The 14,216-nt window shown below is 38.0% G+C and overlaps 1 protein-coding gene across 1 annotated transcript; it reads left to right on the top strand.

The window, feature by feature from the left end:
- Nucleotides 1–5,029: 5,029 nt before the first annotated feature.
- LOC126597016 (ureidoglycolate hydrolase) lies at nt 5,030–9,345 on the top strand. The gene is made up of 12 exons (XM_050263764.1): nt 5,030–5,334; nt 5,497–5,582; nt 5,979–6,053; nt 6,338–6,466; nt 6,747–6,833; nt 7,034–7,236; nt 7,316–7,418; nt 7,651–7,742; nt 7,894–7,956; nt 8,145–8,385; nt 8,659–8,699; nt 9,004–9,345. The coding sequence occupies exons 1-12, from the start codon at nt 5,125–5,127 to the stop codon at nt 9,099–9,101; spliced, it is 1,428 nt and encodes a 475-aa protein (XP_050119721.1). The 5' UTR covers nt 5,030–5,124; the 3' UTR covers nt 9,102–9,345.
- The last annotated feature ends 4,871 nt before the right edge of the window (nt 9,346–14,216 follow it).

Below are 14,216 nucleotides of genomic sequence, written 5' to 3'. Positions count from 1 at the left end.
TTCCCCAGAAAAATAGTATATAAACATATATATACACATATCATCACAACTCAGCTCATATCCATCAACATAACATATCAGAAATAATATGCCACGCCATGCCAAATATAATCAGAAATGCATCAATATCAATTAGGTGAAATAATAAATCAACCGGAGACCCTACAATGGTCCTGTACGGCTGATTCTAAAGCTCAACATCCCACTCAGCCGAAGTCACCACAGTGACCTATACGACCCTGCCGGAGTCACCAACTGTGACCTGTACAGCACTACATTGCACATCACTCGGAACTACGTATAGTAGTGTGTACGATGAAAGGTGTATAAATACGCTCTAGTGCTTCTCTCATCAATCATCAGCGCGCATAACTAAGGTCACCCACTAGTCGGAATCACATCTAGTGATCTATATGACTAGCATGTCGGAACCCTCACATGGTCTGTACGACATCCACCTACTTGGATCCAAGACGAGCGTGCGATGTGGTGAATAATAATATAAGCACTAACACCTAGGGTGCATGTTATGAGCTTTCAATGCAGTTCTCATAAAATAACTCATCTGAATAATATAAAAACTCACCTGTGCGTCCACCGCGTCAATTAACATATATATGCATCCATTATCAAACTAAATATCTCAACATTTGCATGCATGGCAATTTAAATCAAAATTTTCATATAAACGCATTTTCTGGGAAAAACAGTTGTATATAGGTAATACGAAAACAAAACTGCCCACTCACTGATAAGTCGATGGGTCGTAACCCCCGTGACGTCCCTGGATGCGCTCGTCCTCGGGATAAGTGTCACCTATATGCGAAACAACTATAAAAACGTTAATTTAAACATATAACCAACAATTCGAAATAACTTCTCATACGATGCTCAAATTGGGTATATGAATATACCACATCGACCTACTCGACGTCACGGACGTCGAGAAATTTTTAGATTAATTTTTTGGTGTCGCACGCGCCCCCATGCGCCAGGAAACACACGGACACACGCGCCCCCACGCGCGTCATCTTCCCCAGCCAGTCGCCGGACTTGTTTTTCCGGCGGCCGGTTTCCGGCCAAACTTGTAACTTCTTGTTCTCCTTCGTTTCTCAACCATTTTCTTCGAATTTTATATCAAACTGAAGCCCCAACCATGAAGAATCACGATGGACTAGTTTTAGGGTCTAAAATTCACTATATTTTACCTGGGGAAGCACGATAGTTCGGGAAACTTTGAGGACTTCGCTCTCGGTCCTCCGACGTCCAATTATCACCAACGAAGCACTCCGAGGCTCGCGAGGATGTCCTTAAGCTCACTGTGAGCTTGAAATTCCCTGAAACGTAAGATTTTACATGTGCATGAACAGTGCACAATTTCGGGGTTAGGGTTTCCCGACGATCCCGAGGGTTTCACTTCCTAAAACTAGTACCAATCAACTCAAAACATCAAGAGGGTGAAGATTCATACCTTATTTGCTTCGATCCACGAAGTTTTGGAGGGTTTTAGTTGTTGCCGTACGTTTATGGGGGAGAGAGAGTGAGAGAGAGTCGTGAGGGAGGAGAGAAAGGGAAGGTACGGGGAAGAGAGCAGGGAGAGTTGGTTGTGTGTGGTCCAACCAAACATACACACTAATTTTAATCCCTAACCGCACAAAAATACATTCCAAATAAATCCAACTTAAATTATTTTCTCCAAAAGCTTAGGAACCATGAAAAATTCAAAACATATCACACACATACCTTAGTAACGTCAAGGGTAGTATCGTCATTTCACGCTCCCGATATATAAATCTCGGGACGGGCTGTGACAAGGAAGGATGGCTTCTTTCATATTTGGTGTAGCAAGCTGAAAGCTCCAATCTTTCCATCAAGTTTTAGGATCTGTATAATAGAAGAAAACAATTAAATGAACAAGGAAAAGAGAAAGACTTGCTTAAAATATAAAGGATTTTTTTTTTGGAAGAGATGGCTTAACACCTGAAGGATTTTTCTGAAATAGAGAAGGGAAGTGAGAGTGAGAGAGAAGTCTCAAAATTTGGAAGTCTTTGAGTGGGTTCTGGGAAAAATGAGGAAGAAAGCATGAGAAAGGGGAGGGTAGGATTGAAAAATTGAGAAGTTCATTAACTTGTTAATGTTCATCCGTGTTTTGTTGAAATAAGCTGATTTTTGAAAGCTGTCTTTTCCATCTTTTTTTTTAACTTAAGCTAAGCCTGTATTTAACCGATCAAAGTCAGTAGGTTTTTCTTTTTAAAAAGTAAAATAAAAAAGATCAAACTTTGAAATGGAAAATTGTAGAAAACTAAAGAGGGATTCATTAAAACTGTAAAATCTGATTGCAAGCGAAAATTCTTATGTTCGATTTTCGTTGTTTAAGGTTTAAGCTAAATTATTTTACCGAGTTTATAATGAGATTTGGCCTAATTTTGATTTTATAGTTGTAAATATATTGTTGTCTATTTTTATACATTATGTTATACAAAAATATAAAATTGAAATCTTATGGAGTGGTATTAATTTCCTATGTTAGGAAGAATCAAGAGGCTCATTTTCTCAGGAGGCCAATTTCTCTACTGATACGTTGTTTGATTCACGTATGTTTGATTCACGTTGCCTATAGTTTAAAATCTGTCTCTTAAACTCATATTTTTTCTTTTATTTTTATAGGGCGATATTTTTCTAAAAGTAAAAATTTGAAGTTAAGTTTTTGCTTTCTTCATTTTCTTTCTCTAAAATATTATTATACCCAAAATTTATTTGTATACAAATGCATTAATGATAATTTTTTTCTTTAAACAAAAAATATTACTTACACTAAGAAAGTGAAAGACGAAGGTTATTTAAAATGTAATTCAAATTTGATTTTGACAAGAATTGAACGTAAGATTTATCGTAATCATTTCCTAATAAAATGTGAGGCAAATTACACTTTGATTCGACCATGCATGTACCCACTTTTTCATTTAAAAAAAATCCTAATCTTTACCCTTTTTCCCAATCATATCGCAAATGAGTGAGGATCTTCGCTGGATCCTCTTTGTAAAGATTTTGAGAATTCTTCAATTATATCTGTTCATTGTACATCGTGTAATCAGTTTTTATCAGGTATTGTTTATATTTAATTTTAAATTTATAATAATTTCTGACCGTACGATGTACGATGAACGAATGTAATTGGAGGATTCCAGCATCCTTACAAAGAGGGTTCGACGAGGATCCTCCTGGAACGCGAATAATCTCATTTCGAGTAAATGGTAACAATGGTCCCTCAACTTTAATCAAATTGGAGCAATGGTCATTTAACTAAAAATCCATTACCATTGGTCACTCAATTCATCAAAACGTGTAGCTATGGTCATTTTCGTCAACTTCGTCAAAATTTTGTCAAAATGTGTTATGTTGGAATGACCATTGCTACAATTGGGTTGAAGTTGAGAGAACATTTCTCTAATTTGGTTAAAGTTGAGGGACCATTTCTCCAGTTGGATTAACATTGAGGGACCATTAGTGATGAATTTTTAGTTGAGGAACTATAGCTGCATGCTTTGATGAGTTGAGAGACCAATGCTAATGAATTTTTAGTTGAAAAATCATTGTTCCAATTGAGTTAGAGTTGTGAAACTATTGCTACAATTTACTATCTCCTTTCCCTAAACCCCACCACACGTCACACTCACCAAACGATAAACAAAACCAAAAAAGTAGGGTAAATTACATAGAAACCCCTCAGGTTTGAGGGTTTATTACAATCTCATACAACATCTTTAAAACATTTCATTTTCATACCTCACGTATTATTTTATTTCAAAATAACACATCCGTTAGATTTTCCATCCAATGATTGTTAAATGTTGACGTGGCTGCCACATTTGTGTTGATGTGGCTGCCACGTGGCAAAAAAAATAATTTTTTTATACATTAATAATATTATAATATTAACTCTATTTAAAAATTAAAAAAAAAACACCAGAAAAACCCGAACCCAGTCCCCTTCCTTCCCCCTCACCTATATGTAAAAATCCCTTCCCCCAGAATAACCCAGAATAAGAAGAAACCAAACCCGTCCCCTGCCGCGACCCACCTGCTCTTTCCCCACCCCCCCCCCCCCCCCCGGCGATGACCCACTTGCTCTCCCCCCCCGGCGACGACGCACCTGCTCTCCCCCCTCCCCCTCGCGACGACGCACCTGCTGTCCCCCCTCCCCCCCGGCGACAACCTACCGGCCTTCCTCTGCCGCGAGGACCCACATTCGACGATGAGCTCGCGACCCCCGCGGGCGACTGTTGTAGGTATTTGGGTTGTGGGTTGTGGTTTTTAGGCAGTGGGTTGTAGGTATTTGGGTTACAGGGGTTTCTAAGAAAATTAGTGAAAAAAAGCAGATAAATGATTAAAGGTGGGGGCTTTGAGGTGGGAGAGGTGGAGGGGGATATGGGTTTTGGGGGAAGGAGACGCGTGGAGGCAGAGGGTGGCGGGGGAAGAGGCAGGAGAGGGGTGGAATTTGAAGTTCAAACCCTAGAGAGGGAGAGGGAATGAGGGAATTGAAGAAAGGGTGACAGGGAGTGTGTTGGGGTTGGTGTGGAGGAAGAAGAAGAGTGGGAGAGATGGGTAAGGGGGTGGGGACGGACGGACGGGAAGGAGGAGATGGGTAAGGGGGTGGGGGTGAGATGTGGGGAAGGGGATCTGGGTTCAGGTTTTCTGGTTTTTTTTTTTTTTTTGTTAAATAGGCTTAATATTATAATATTGTTAATGTATAAAAAATTATTTTTTTGCCATGTGGCAGCCACATCAGCACAAATGTGGCAGTCAGGTCAGCATTTAACAGACCATTGGATGGAAAATCTAACGGAGGTGTTGTTTTGAAATAAAATAGTACGTGAGGTATGAAAGTAAAATATTTTAAAGATATTGTATGAGATTGTAATAGACCTCAAACCTGAGGGGTTTTTATGTAATTTACTCAAAAAAGTACCACAAAACAGGACAAAACCAGTGTCAGATAAGCACCCATGGTCATGGTGGATACCATTGTTTTATATTGAATGGTATGTTTATATACGCATCCGATAAAACCCCATCTGAATTTATAAATTGTTCTGAAGAAAAGAAAAAAAACCCAGAAAAATCATGTCTCTGAATATCCCTAGCTCTACAATTCTTCTGCTCCTCCTCCTCCTCTGCTCCTTCACTGCAATCTCTGCTCACGAAAATGAAGACGCAACAATCAAAACAATGGAGGATTTCTCTGGCTACCCATTTCACGAATCACACTCTACCTCTCAGTCTCACACCACTGTTTCTTTACTCTCAGTTGAGACTCAAAGTTTGCAGAAACAGGTACTTCATTTAATCAATTTGATAGTTGCTAATTGGGGTTTATCTGCTTTATCAGTTTGGCTGATTGGGTTTTGTTTAATTGTCTCATATGACTGTTTGTGAGATTTTGGTTTGTTCATTTGTTCATATCTGAGCAAATTTTGTGGATTTTTGGATTGGTAGATTGATGAACTTTCGACTTATTCGGATACACCTGCCCCATCAGTTACCAGGGTCTTGTATACTGAGAAAGATGTATTGGCTCGTAGGTATGCATGTTACCTTTTCAGTGTCAAATTGTCAATTCAACTAAGGTTTAATTTCAGTGAGTCTGTTTGGATTTCGTTGGGTGGCTTGAACTTCGCTTGATTGTAGAATTTCAACATTAGGTAATCTGTACCATGGCTGTTGTATGTATAGATTGACAAGTAATGTTCTACTTCCATATTGCATCTCATTGACGTGATGGCTTAATTGTTGGATGGAGTAAATGTAGAAAGTCTTAATTGGATTTCGATAAAATCAATTTCCGAATATTTATCAGAATGGTGACTAGCAGAATGAGAACAATGGCAACCCAAACAAGTATTGAGATTTATGTTGAGATGATATTCGATCTTTGCTATGTCTTTGATACTGTTTCTTTTGGCTAATATTTACTGCAGGTTCATCAAAAACTTGATGGGACTTTCTGGTCTATCTGTTAGAGAGGATGCTGTTGGTAACATATTTGGTCGGTGGTGAGTGTACTATGTCCTAATCTTCGAACTTTTATTCGTATTCTATTTTGTTATTTGAATATTGTGATGTTATAAACTTGATTGTTTCAATTGAATCAATTGAACTTTGGAAAACCCTGATTCGGGACTGCTTTGGTTACATTAGATAGGAGCTTTTCTATATTCTCTCTCATCCCTGTGGCATATATTTATTGCCCCTTATTTAGTTGGGATGCACTGTTCTTTATATTGTACTTTTATTAAGTTTCTCTGACCATGGTTTTGTCTTGTGTTACTATATGTAGGGAAGGCTATAATCCAGATCTTTCTGCAGTTGCGACAGGTTCTCACATTGATGCCATTCCATACTCTGGAAAGTATGATGGTGTTGTGGGTGTTCTAGGTGCTATAGAAGCCATCAATGTACTGAAAAGGTATGCAACTTTGATGAGTCTTGGTGTGAACCGTTTAATTGAGTTGGGCAATTTGTAGCCTTAGCATGCTTGATTTCGCTCTAGGAGACAAGGATGAGACACCGATCTTACATAAAATACTGAGGAAATGAGAATTTATATTGAGTGAAAAATAACCTTTTGGGAAATATTAATAATGGAAAGATCCTAATCAGAAGTTTGCTTTCATATTTCATATTAGGTTCTCCTGAGGTGAAATGTATTTACAACTCTTCTGGTTATGCTACTGAATCTCTGGCAGGTCTGGCTTCAAACCCAAAAGATCACTGGAAGTTATCTTGTTCACCTCGGAAGAGCCTACACGCTTTGGAATCAGCTGTCTAGGAAGGTTAGGATCACTACTTGGTTAGACTTTAACACACTAGAAGCTATACTAATGTTTCGGTGAAGTTTCTACATAAAACATTTAATTCGCTTTTATCTCTTAATTTGTTGAGTTCTGGGTGAAGTCCAACAATGATGTGTGTTGTTTAAATAAATGCACTCTAGCTTTTGCCTATGTTTAAAAGCAAAATACATATTGTGCAGCCGCTTAATGGCAGGGATTGAGGCCCTGGCTAATGCTCTGAAGACAACAGTTGATGGTCAAAATGTATCCTTCTTAGATGCTGCAGGATCTGCTGGCTACACTAAACATGAAGATGCTTTATTGAGTGTGTTCTTAAAAAAAGAAAGCTACTCTGGTTTTGTGGAATTGCATATTGAGCAAGGCCCCATTTTGGAGGAGGAAGGTAGATCATTTCCAACATACATGTTCCCAACATTATGCATAATAGTGTATGTGTTAAAGCAGTATGTTTTGTGATCCAGGTATATCAATTGGTATTGTAACTGCCATTGCAGCCCCAGCAAGTATAAAAGTGGAGTTTGAAGGCAATGGAGGCCATGCCGGTGCTGTCCTAATGCCAAATAGGTGAGTTGTTTGCAAACTGTAAAATGGAGTTTCAACACCTTTCCTGTTGAGTTCTAGTGTTATGCGCAACTGTTCCCTTCCCCTTATCCCACCTGCAAATTCCGTGTGATATTTCCTAATAACTTTTGAAAACTGACTCATGCAGCTAAAATAAGTATTTTGTGTTAAAGGCTGTTGAGTTATATTCAAGTAAACATGCCTCATAATTGTTTCCATTAATTATTTATACCAGAAATGATGCTGGACTAGCAGCTGCAGAATTAGCACTAGCTGTTGAGAAACACGTATTGGAATCTGGGTCTGTTGATACTGTCGGTACAGTTGGTAAGTTGTGTTTCCTTCACACCTACGTGCAGGACTGTGGATTAATTCTCTGACCTTCTTTAAAATTTCTCAACATGTTCTAAGTCTCTTATGTTGGCTGTTGTTCTTATTTCATGTCTGTGGTATATATTAATAATCATTTTATACAAAGGTATTCTGGAGCTACATCCTGGAGCCATTAACAGCATCCCTAGTAAATCGCATCTGGAAATTGGTATGCTTTCTGTCATTAAATTTTCAAGCACAATATACAATTTTACTGAAGTTTGAAAAGACCATTGTATATCCTTTCTCGGTCATAAATTGAGCCAAATGGATACCAGTCTTTGGGATTTTTAGTATATATCGAAGAAAAATTTGGTTTTATTTTTTGATACCATGTAATACCTTTTCATTTTGTAGACACAAGAGATATTGATGAAGAGCGAAGAAACATTGTAATTGAGAAAATTCATCGATCTGCAATTGCTATAGCAAGTAAACGTGGGGTCAGTCTATCAGAGTTCAAAATCATAAATCAGGATCCGCCAGCAATCTCTGATAAATCAATAATTGAGGCAATGGAAGCTTCATCGAAAGAGCTAAACTTAACGTACAAGTTCATGATTAGCCGAGCTTACCACGATTCATTGTTCATGGCCAGGTAAGATAGAGAAAACCTTATCCCTATAAGAAAGGATTCCCTGTATATCTAAAGTCTATAGCAAGATTTGAGATTTGCTGTATTTCATATACATCCTCATACAATGCATTCTCCGTATTTCATTTCTTTTAGTATGTGCTTTTTCGTACTCCACCAAGTGGCTACTTAGGCTGCTAATTCAACTAAATTTGAGGAAATTCAGATGGTGAACAGCATGCCGTTATTCTTTTCACCACAAATAGGTTCTACTAATGTATTTTCATATCCTTGCAGGGTTTCTCCAATGGGTATGATATTCATTCCATGTTACAAAGGTAGAATCTCCTTTCTCTTCTTCTAGAAACCACCATCTTAAATAACTGTAGTAGTACTGAAATTAATAATTTGAGTCAGACTGAGAATCTAGTTTATTGCAAAAGCATGTCAGCTGCCACACATTTTGCGTGTGCCAAAGCACAACTATAACGCAAAGATATTCGTAATTAGAAACATTGGATGACATTCACTCACATAGTTGAACAAAAGAATGAATCAGTTGCTAGACATGTAGAGAATGCTAGATCGAATGAGTAGAGAATGCTATTAAGTTATTGCGTCCATTTGGATTTGGTTTTGCAGGTTACAGCCATAAGCCTGAAGAATATGCATCCATTCAGGATATATCTAACGGGGTCAGGGTATTAGCATTGACCCTAGCAAAGCTGTCATTGCAGTGAACCATCGGAGTTGATAGCTTGCAAGCTTTTACATATTGGGGTATACTTTCTTCTAAATTCTAGTGTTTGTTCAGCTGTTCTAACAATGTGGTTGTTTCTCTGTGTTCGCGGGCACGCGTTAGAGAGAGAGATGCAAAAACTCTGCAGACAGACCTCATTGTTTATATATCAACTGTAGAATCAGATTGGAATATCACCTCAAACTATTTAGCAGCAAATAAAGCGTGCATTGTTAGGAAGCAAAGTGCTAAATCTGTCTCACATATACACGTATACTAACGAATTACCAATCATCATGTCTAAAATAAAACTTGACTGAAAAATCGATACTCACACGACCATAACTCTCATCTAGAGTGTAATACAATGCCGCATCTGTAACTTCCACGGCAACACCCTTCTCTGCCAGCTCCGCTGTAACGTCTTCTATTTGCAAACTGGAGAGGAGATGTAAGGTGTCCCCCCACCTTCGGGTCCCATCTCGTTTGTGAGTATGTTGCCTCCACGACAGCCTTGCTCAAAACAAATGTAAGGTCAAGTCCAAGCCCTATGCGGCTTCTACATTTAGCCCATATGGAAGTTTCATTGTAGTTCCGATACTCCATAGAGGGTACGAAAAACTTAATATTGCCTTTTATTTTATTTTATTTTATAACAAACATATTATCTAGGGGATGGGCTTAGTCTTATAATGGGCTAGTAATAATGTGGTTTAAATTCGTCTTTGCCGAGAATCGAACCTAAAACCTAAACCCTATCACTAGACCGTAGTAGATCCCTTACATGTTGGTTCCACCTGGTACCATCTTGTTATGAATGTGATACCCTTTGTGACAACAGACAGACTAATCCAAAGAGTTTTCCGCAACCACACTGCTTGTTTCGCATTTGCAACTTAGTGTAATTTACAAACACATTCATTCGATAATTGTAGCAGAGCCAATATTTAACAAATTAATAAGCTTAGTTTTCACAAAAGTCTCTCCGGGTGAGAGGGTTCGTGAGTTAGGGTCGAAGGGTGAGTGACGGCGTCTGCTTATTTAAAAAATAAGCTCAGCAAAGATTACACGGGTTATTGTGGAGGGTGACTCTGTGCTCGCTATTGCTGCTATTAAAAACTACTCTCAGGATTTGTCCAAGGTTGGTTTGTTAGCAGAGGATGTCAGGTTAGTGGCGGAATTGGTTTCCCCGGTCCAATTTGTGCACGTGCCAAGAACATGTAATGGAGTTGCCCATAAATTAGCTAAGTTCCATTTCAATTGGTAATGAATTTGTATGGTTAGAGGATCCTCCTGATTTCGTTCAGGACTTTCTCAACCAGGATCTTTTGTAGTGTGTTGGTTCTTTCTATAAAATATCGTGTTTCTTTAAAAAAAAAAAAAAAAAAAAAAGCTCAGTTTTCACAAGTTATTGTCCCGCGCATGTTTGTTAAGTAAGCCCACCTCTCTTGACTATTTGGCAGAATATTGAGAGGGCAAACAAATCATACCACCAAACCATAAACCCATTTTTCTTAAACGTAACCTATCCTTCTTCCTTCACGAGTGTGCCCAAATACAATAGACCCACCAACTTAGCGCCAAAGATAACATACAATATTTTTGGTCGAATAAAATCTCTAACAATGATATTCTTGATCTTTAAATTTTAAATTTTAAAAAGTTTCTTTGTCCCCAAAGAACACTGGCCTGTCCAAATGATTTCCAAACGTTGCACCCACTTAAGCATTCCAAAAAGAGAAAAGGAAAGAGCCTCCTTGTCCCAAATCCTCCCAATCAAGCTTTTTTAAACTCTTGACTATTCCTCTTGTTTCAATCAAGGGGGGCTAATTTTCTCTCTGTGTGTGTGTAGAAGGCGATAATAATCGCTAGTCTAAGTTATAAGGAAAATAATTTGAACTTGAGCACAAAGAAATTGACACACTATTTTGCAAGCCGAACGCAATTTGCTGCTAAATATAATAAAATTTAAATTATGTTGGCAGTCTGACTTATAGGCTATGTTGCGATTTGACACTTGAAGAAGATGAATCAATTTGCAGTTTGAATTGAAACACTTTTGATGTGCCACCTACAACTAAGTTCTTCCTTATTACAAAAGTTCTATATGTGTCTTTACCTGACATGATTTACAAAAAGTTATGTATTGATAATTCAAACATTAAAATTCTATTCAAAAGAATTACGCACAAATCACACGCAACTGCTTTCACAAAAAGCATGCAAAATTAGGCTACAGAAGGCCATTGTGTTTAATTAAAGTGACAAATTGAACTTAATTAGGGTAGGAGTCGTCTACAATACACACAAAGTTCAATCATGCATGTCCATTGGCATATTGTAAAATGTTCAATGTGGGACACGATCAAATCCCTTATTGCTGTTGAATTTAAGCCGTGATATGGGGCGGTGATAAGGGTTCCAATCATGAGTGTCCCTGCATGAATTGCTTTTAGGGTTTTATTTATATAGGACATATGCATATGCCCTTTCTTCCACCTCCAACAACACCACCAACAACGAACGTTACACACACACACACACACACACGTGTATGTATGTATGTATGGATTAGTGAGAAGCATCACGAACAGCTCACAGAAACACAACATGCAGCCACCCACGGGCTCACATTGTCTGCTAACTACACCCATTATCTGTTCCATGATCTTCATTTTCTTCCATTTGATTCCCCTTCAACCTACCCACTAATCTCAATTATAACCTCACTTTCGGTAACCACTGCATGTATTCTCTCTTGTTTAGTTGTTTACCGCTGCATGCATGCATGGAATCTTCCTTTTAATACATAAATATGGAGCCGTTCGTGATTCTCCCGTATCATAACAATTAGCTGAGGTTGAACAGTCTTTATCCTCTACCTTACCTTTTAGGAGAGAATATAATGGAGATTATATTTAACGAAAATATTTGCACGTCAAATTTAGTTAATTATATTTGTTTGTTTAGAAGTTGTTCGAGGCAAAGGAGGATGGCCCCTCACACAGCTCCCCAAGGGTGAATGGCACTTTGGGTGTGATCGTTGGGCTCTTGCTGTTTGGTGTGCTGCAAAGAGAGTTCACAGTTAGTTTGAAGGGTGTCTTTCTGAGGCCTTAGGTGTAGGCCTTGAGACTCACAATCAAAACTAACGAAGTGCTAGACGTGCTACTCTTATCTCTGTATAACAGTTGTTGAAATATATGTGCTTTGAGTGATTACTTGTGCCCCAAGTTACTCAAACTTCTTTTTATCAAAGGATTGTCACATATGAGTTAAGTCTGCATTAAATTCTTTTTCTTGCCATGTAAACAAAGACTTTTAGTTCATAATCTTGTATGTTCGAAACGAAGGGAGTTCATAGCCATTTTAGACCATTTCCTCAAATCTAGTTCGTTATTAATGAAAGCATGTTTATTAAGTTAACCAGATCTTGATGCAAATGGGACTCTTAGGTGGAAAACAGATGGAAATAACTTTTGAATACAAGCTGAAAAGTACATTTAGACGATAGATCTATTAAGCTTAAGTACAAACAAAGAGACTCGGGCAAGATTTCACCTTGTCGGGTAAGGTTGAACTGTTGGAAGTATGCCCACAAAGCCACTCATTTGATGTAATAGCTTTTGGAATACTTATTGTATTAAACTTTTATATGTTTAATGAAGGGCAAAGCTTATTGTTAATCACTATTTATTGTATCATGTGTTTAAGCAATAAGGGAATCCAAGGAATGTATTTGATCTAAGAGATAAGTGATTTAAGTAAGTTAGATTAACGAGACCTTTCTCTTATGTTCATTCCTAAAACGTTCCTAGCCATAGGATTGCCAATTGGGCATTGACAATCCGCTAAGGTTAGTATGTGTTATGTTGACTCAAGCGCGAGTATGACAAGTCTTAAGTCATTTAGTGTTGGACACTAAGACAAACACATAGGTGCTCGAAAGAGTAATCGAGTACACTGAACAACGATCAAAAGAGAGTTCAAACATACATGTCATGTAAGAACTCGATAGTTGCAATATGCAAAGTAGTCCTTTGACCTGAGGCATCATAGATGTCTAATGGTTAGGTCCTTGATCTTTGATCATGTTAAATGGCATTCCATTGGAGTGTCCACGGCATTGTTGGGATCAAGCTATCTAGTCATGTAGGCATATGAATGCACAACAAGGGATCTCTAACCTTCTATGGTGGAAGGAGAATACTCTAAGATATGATTCGGGAGTCTTTGGCCAAAGCATATGAATATGACTTAGGAAATTTGTTCCAAATCATATTCAATCGAATCATATAGAGAAGTATCACATTGGATAGTAGACATGAAACAAACTATCACTCAAACAATGTGATTAAGAGTATTGTATTAGAGAAGGACTGTATTGCATTGTAGTTGTAACTGGATAGGTTCTCCAATCACTTCTACTTAGCTTGGGTAACCATGATATGCTGCTAGGTGTCACTCATGGTTTGTGGAAGCCTTGAAGATTAGCCAACACTAATCAAGGGGAGAATTGAAATGTTGTTTCAATTCACAATCGATCGTTAAAAGTAACAATCGCCCACTGCCTCGCTAATTGGAACCTAATGGATCGTACACCGAGTAAGGGTGAAAGTGAAGAAATATAAATGAGATGGATAAGCAATTAAATGGTTTAATTGAGAATGGTCAAGATTAATTAATTAGTTAATTAATTTTACGAAAGGTTCGTATTGGGCTTTTAAGTTGGTTTTGGGCTTCGGGGCTCAAAAGCGTTTTGGTCCACAAGACCCATTATGTTTAAGTTGTATGACAACTAAAACAAAATGGGCAATTAGCCCAATAACAAAGGTAAGGCCGGCCATAAGGGTGAGGGTAGCAAACTTGGATTAATTACGAGTTTGCCACTCACTTGAAATGAAGTATAAAATCAACTTTATAGTTTTATTTCTCATTAGGGTTTTTCTTGGTGAAATGAGGTGAAACACTTTCTCTCATTTTCTCTAAAGAGGCCGGCCACTTATAGGGGAATTAGCTATCAATCTTTTCTTCTCTAAGTCATCCATTTCATTTTCACACTTCATCCTTGCTGTGGAGACTTAGAGACATCAAGCTTTTGATGTTTTTGGAGAACTAA

The sequence above is a fragment of the Malus sylvestris genome, chromosome 13 (assembly GCF_916048215.2).
Source record: "Malus sylvestris chromosome 13, drMalSylv7.2, whole genome shotgun sequence".
In the NCBI taxonomy this organism is placed as follows: domain Eukaryota; kingdom Viridiplantae; phylum Streptophyta; class Magnoliopsida; order Rosales; family Rosaceae; genus Malus; species Malus sylvestris.
This window is presented reverse-complemented; position numbering and strand designations above follow the sequence as displayed.

What these genes read in the sequence shown, in the direction of transcription:
- LOC126597016 (XM_050263764.1), top strand. Translation starts at nt 5,125, where the DNA reads ATGTCTCTGAATATCCCTAGCTCTACAATTCTTCTGCTCCTCCTCCTC. An exon ending in GCCATCAATGTACTGAAAAG is followed by an intron (nt 6,467 to 6,746) that starts GTATGCAACTTT and finishes AATCTCTGGCAG; the next exon opens with GTCTGGCTTCAAACCCAAAA. An exon ending in GATTCATTGTTCATGGCCAG is followed by an intron (nt 8,386 to 8,658) that starts GTAAGATAGAGA and finishes ATATCCTTGCAG; the next exon opens with GGTTTCTCCAATGGGTATGA.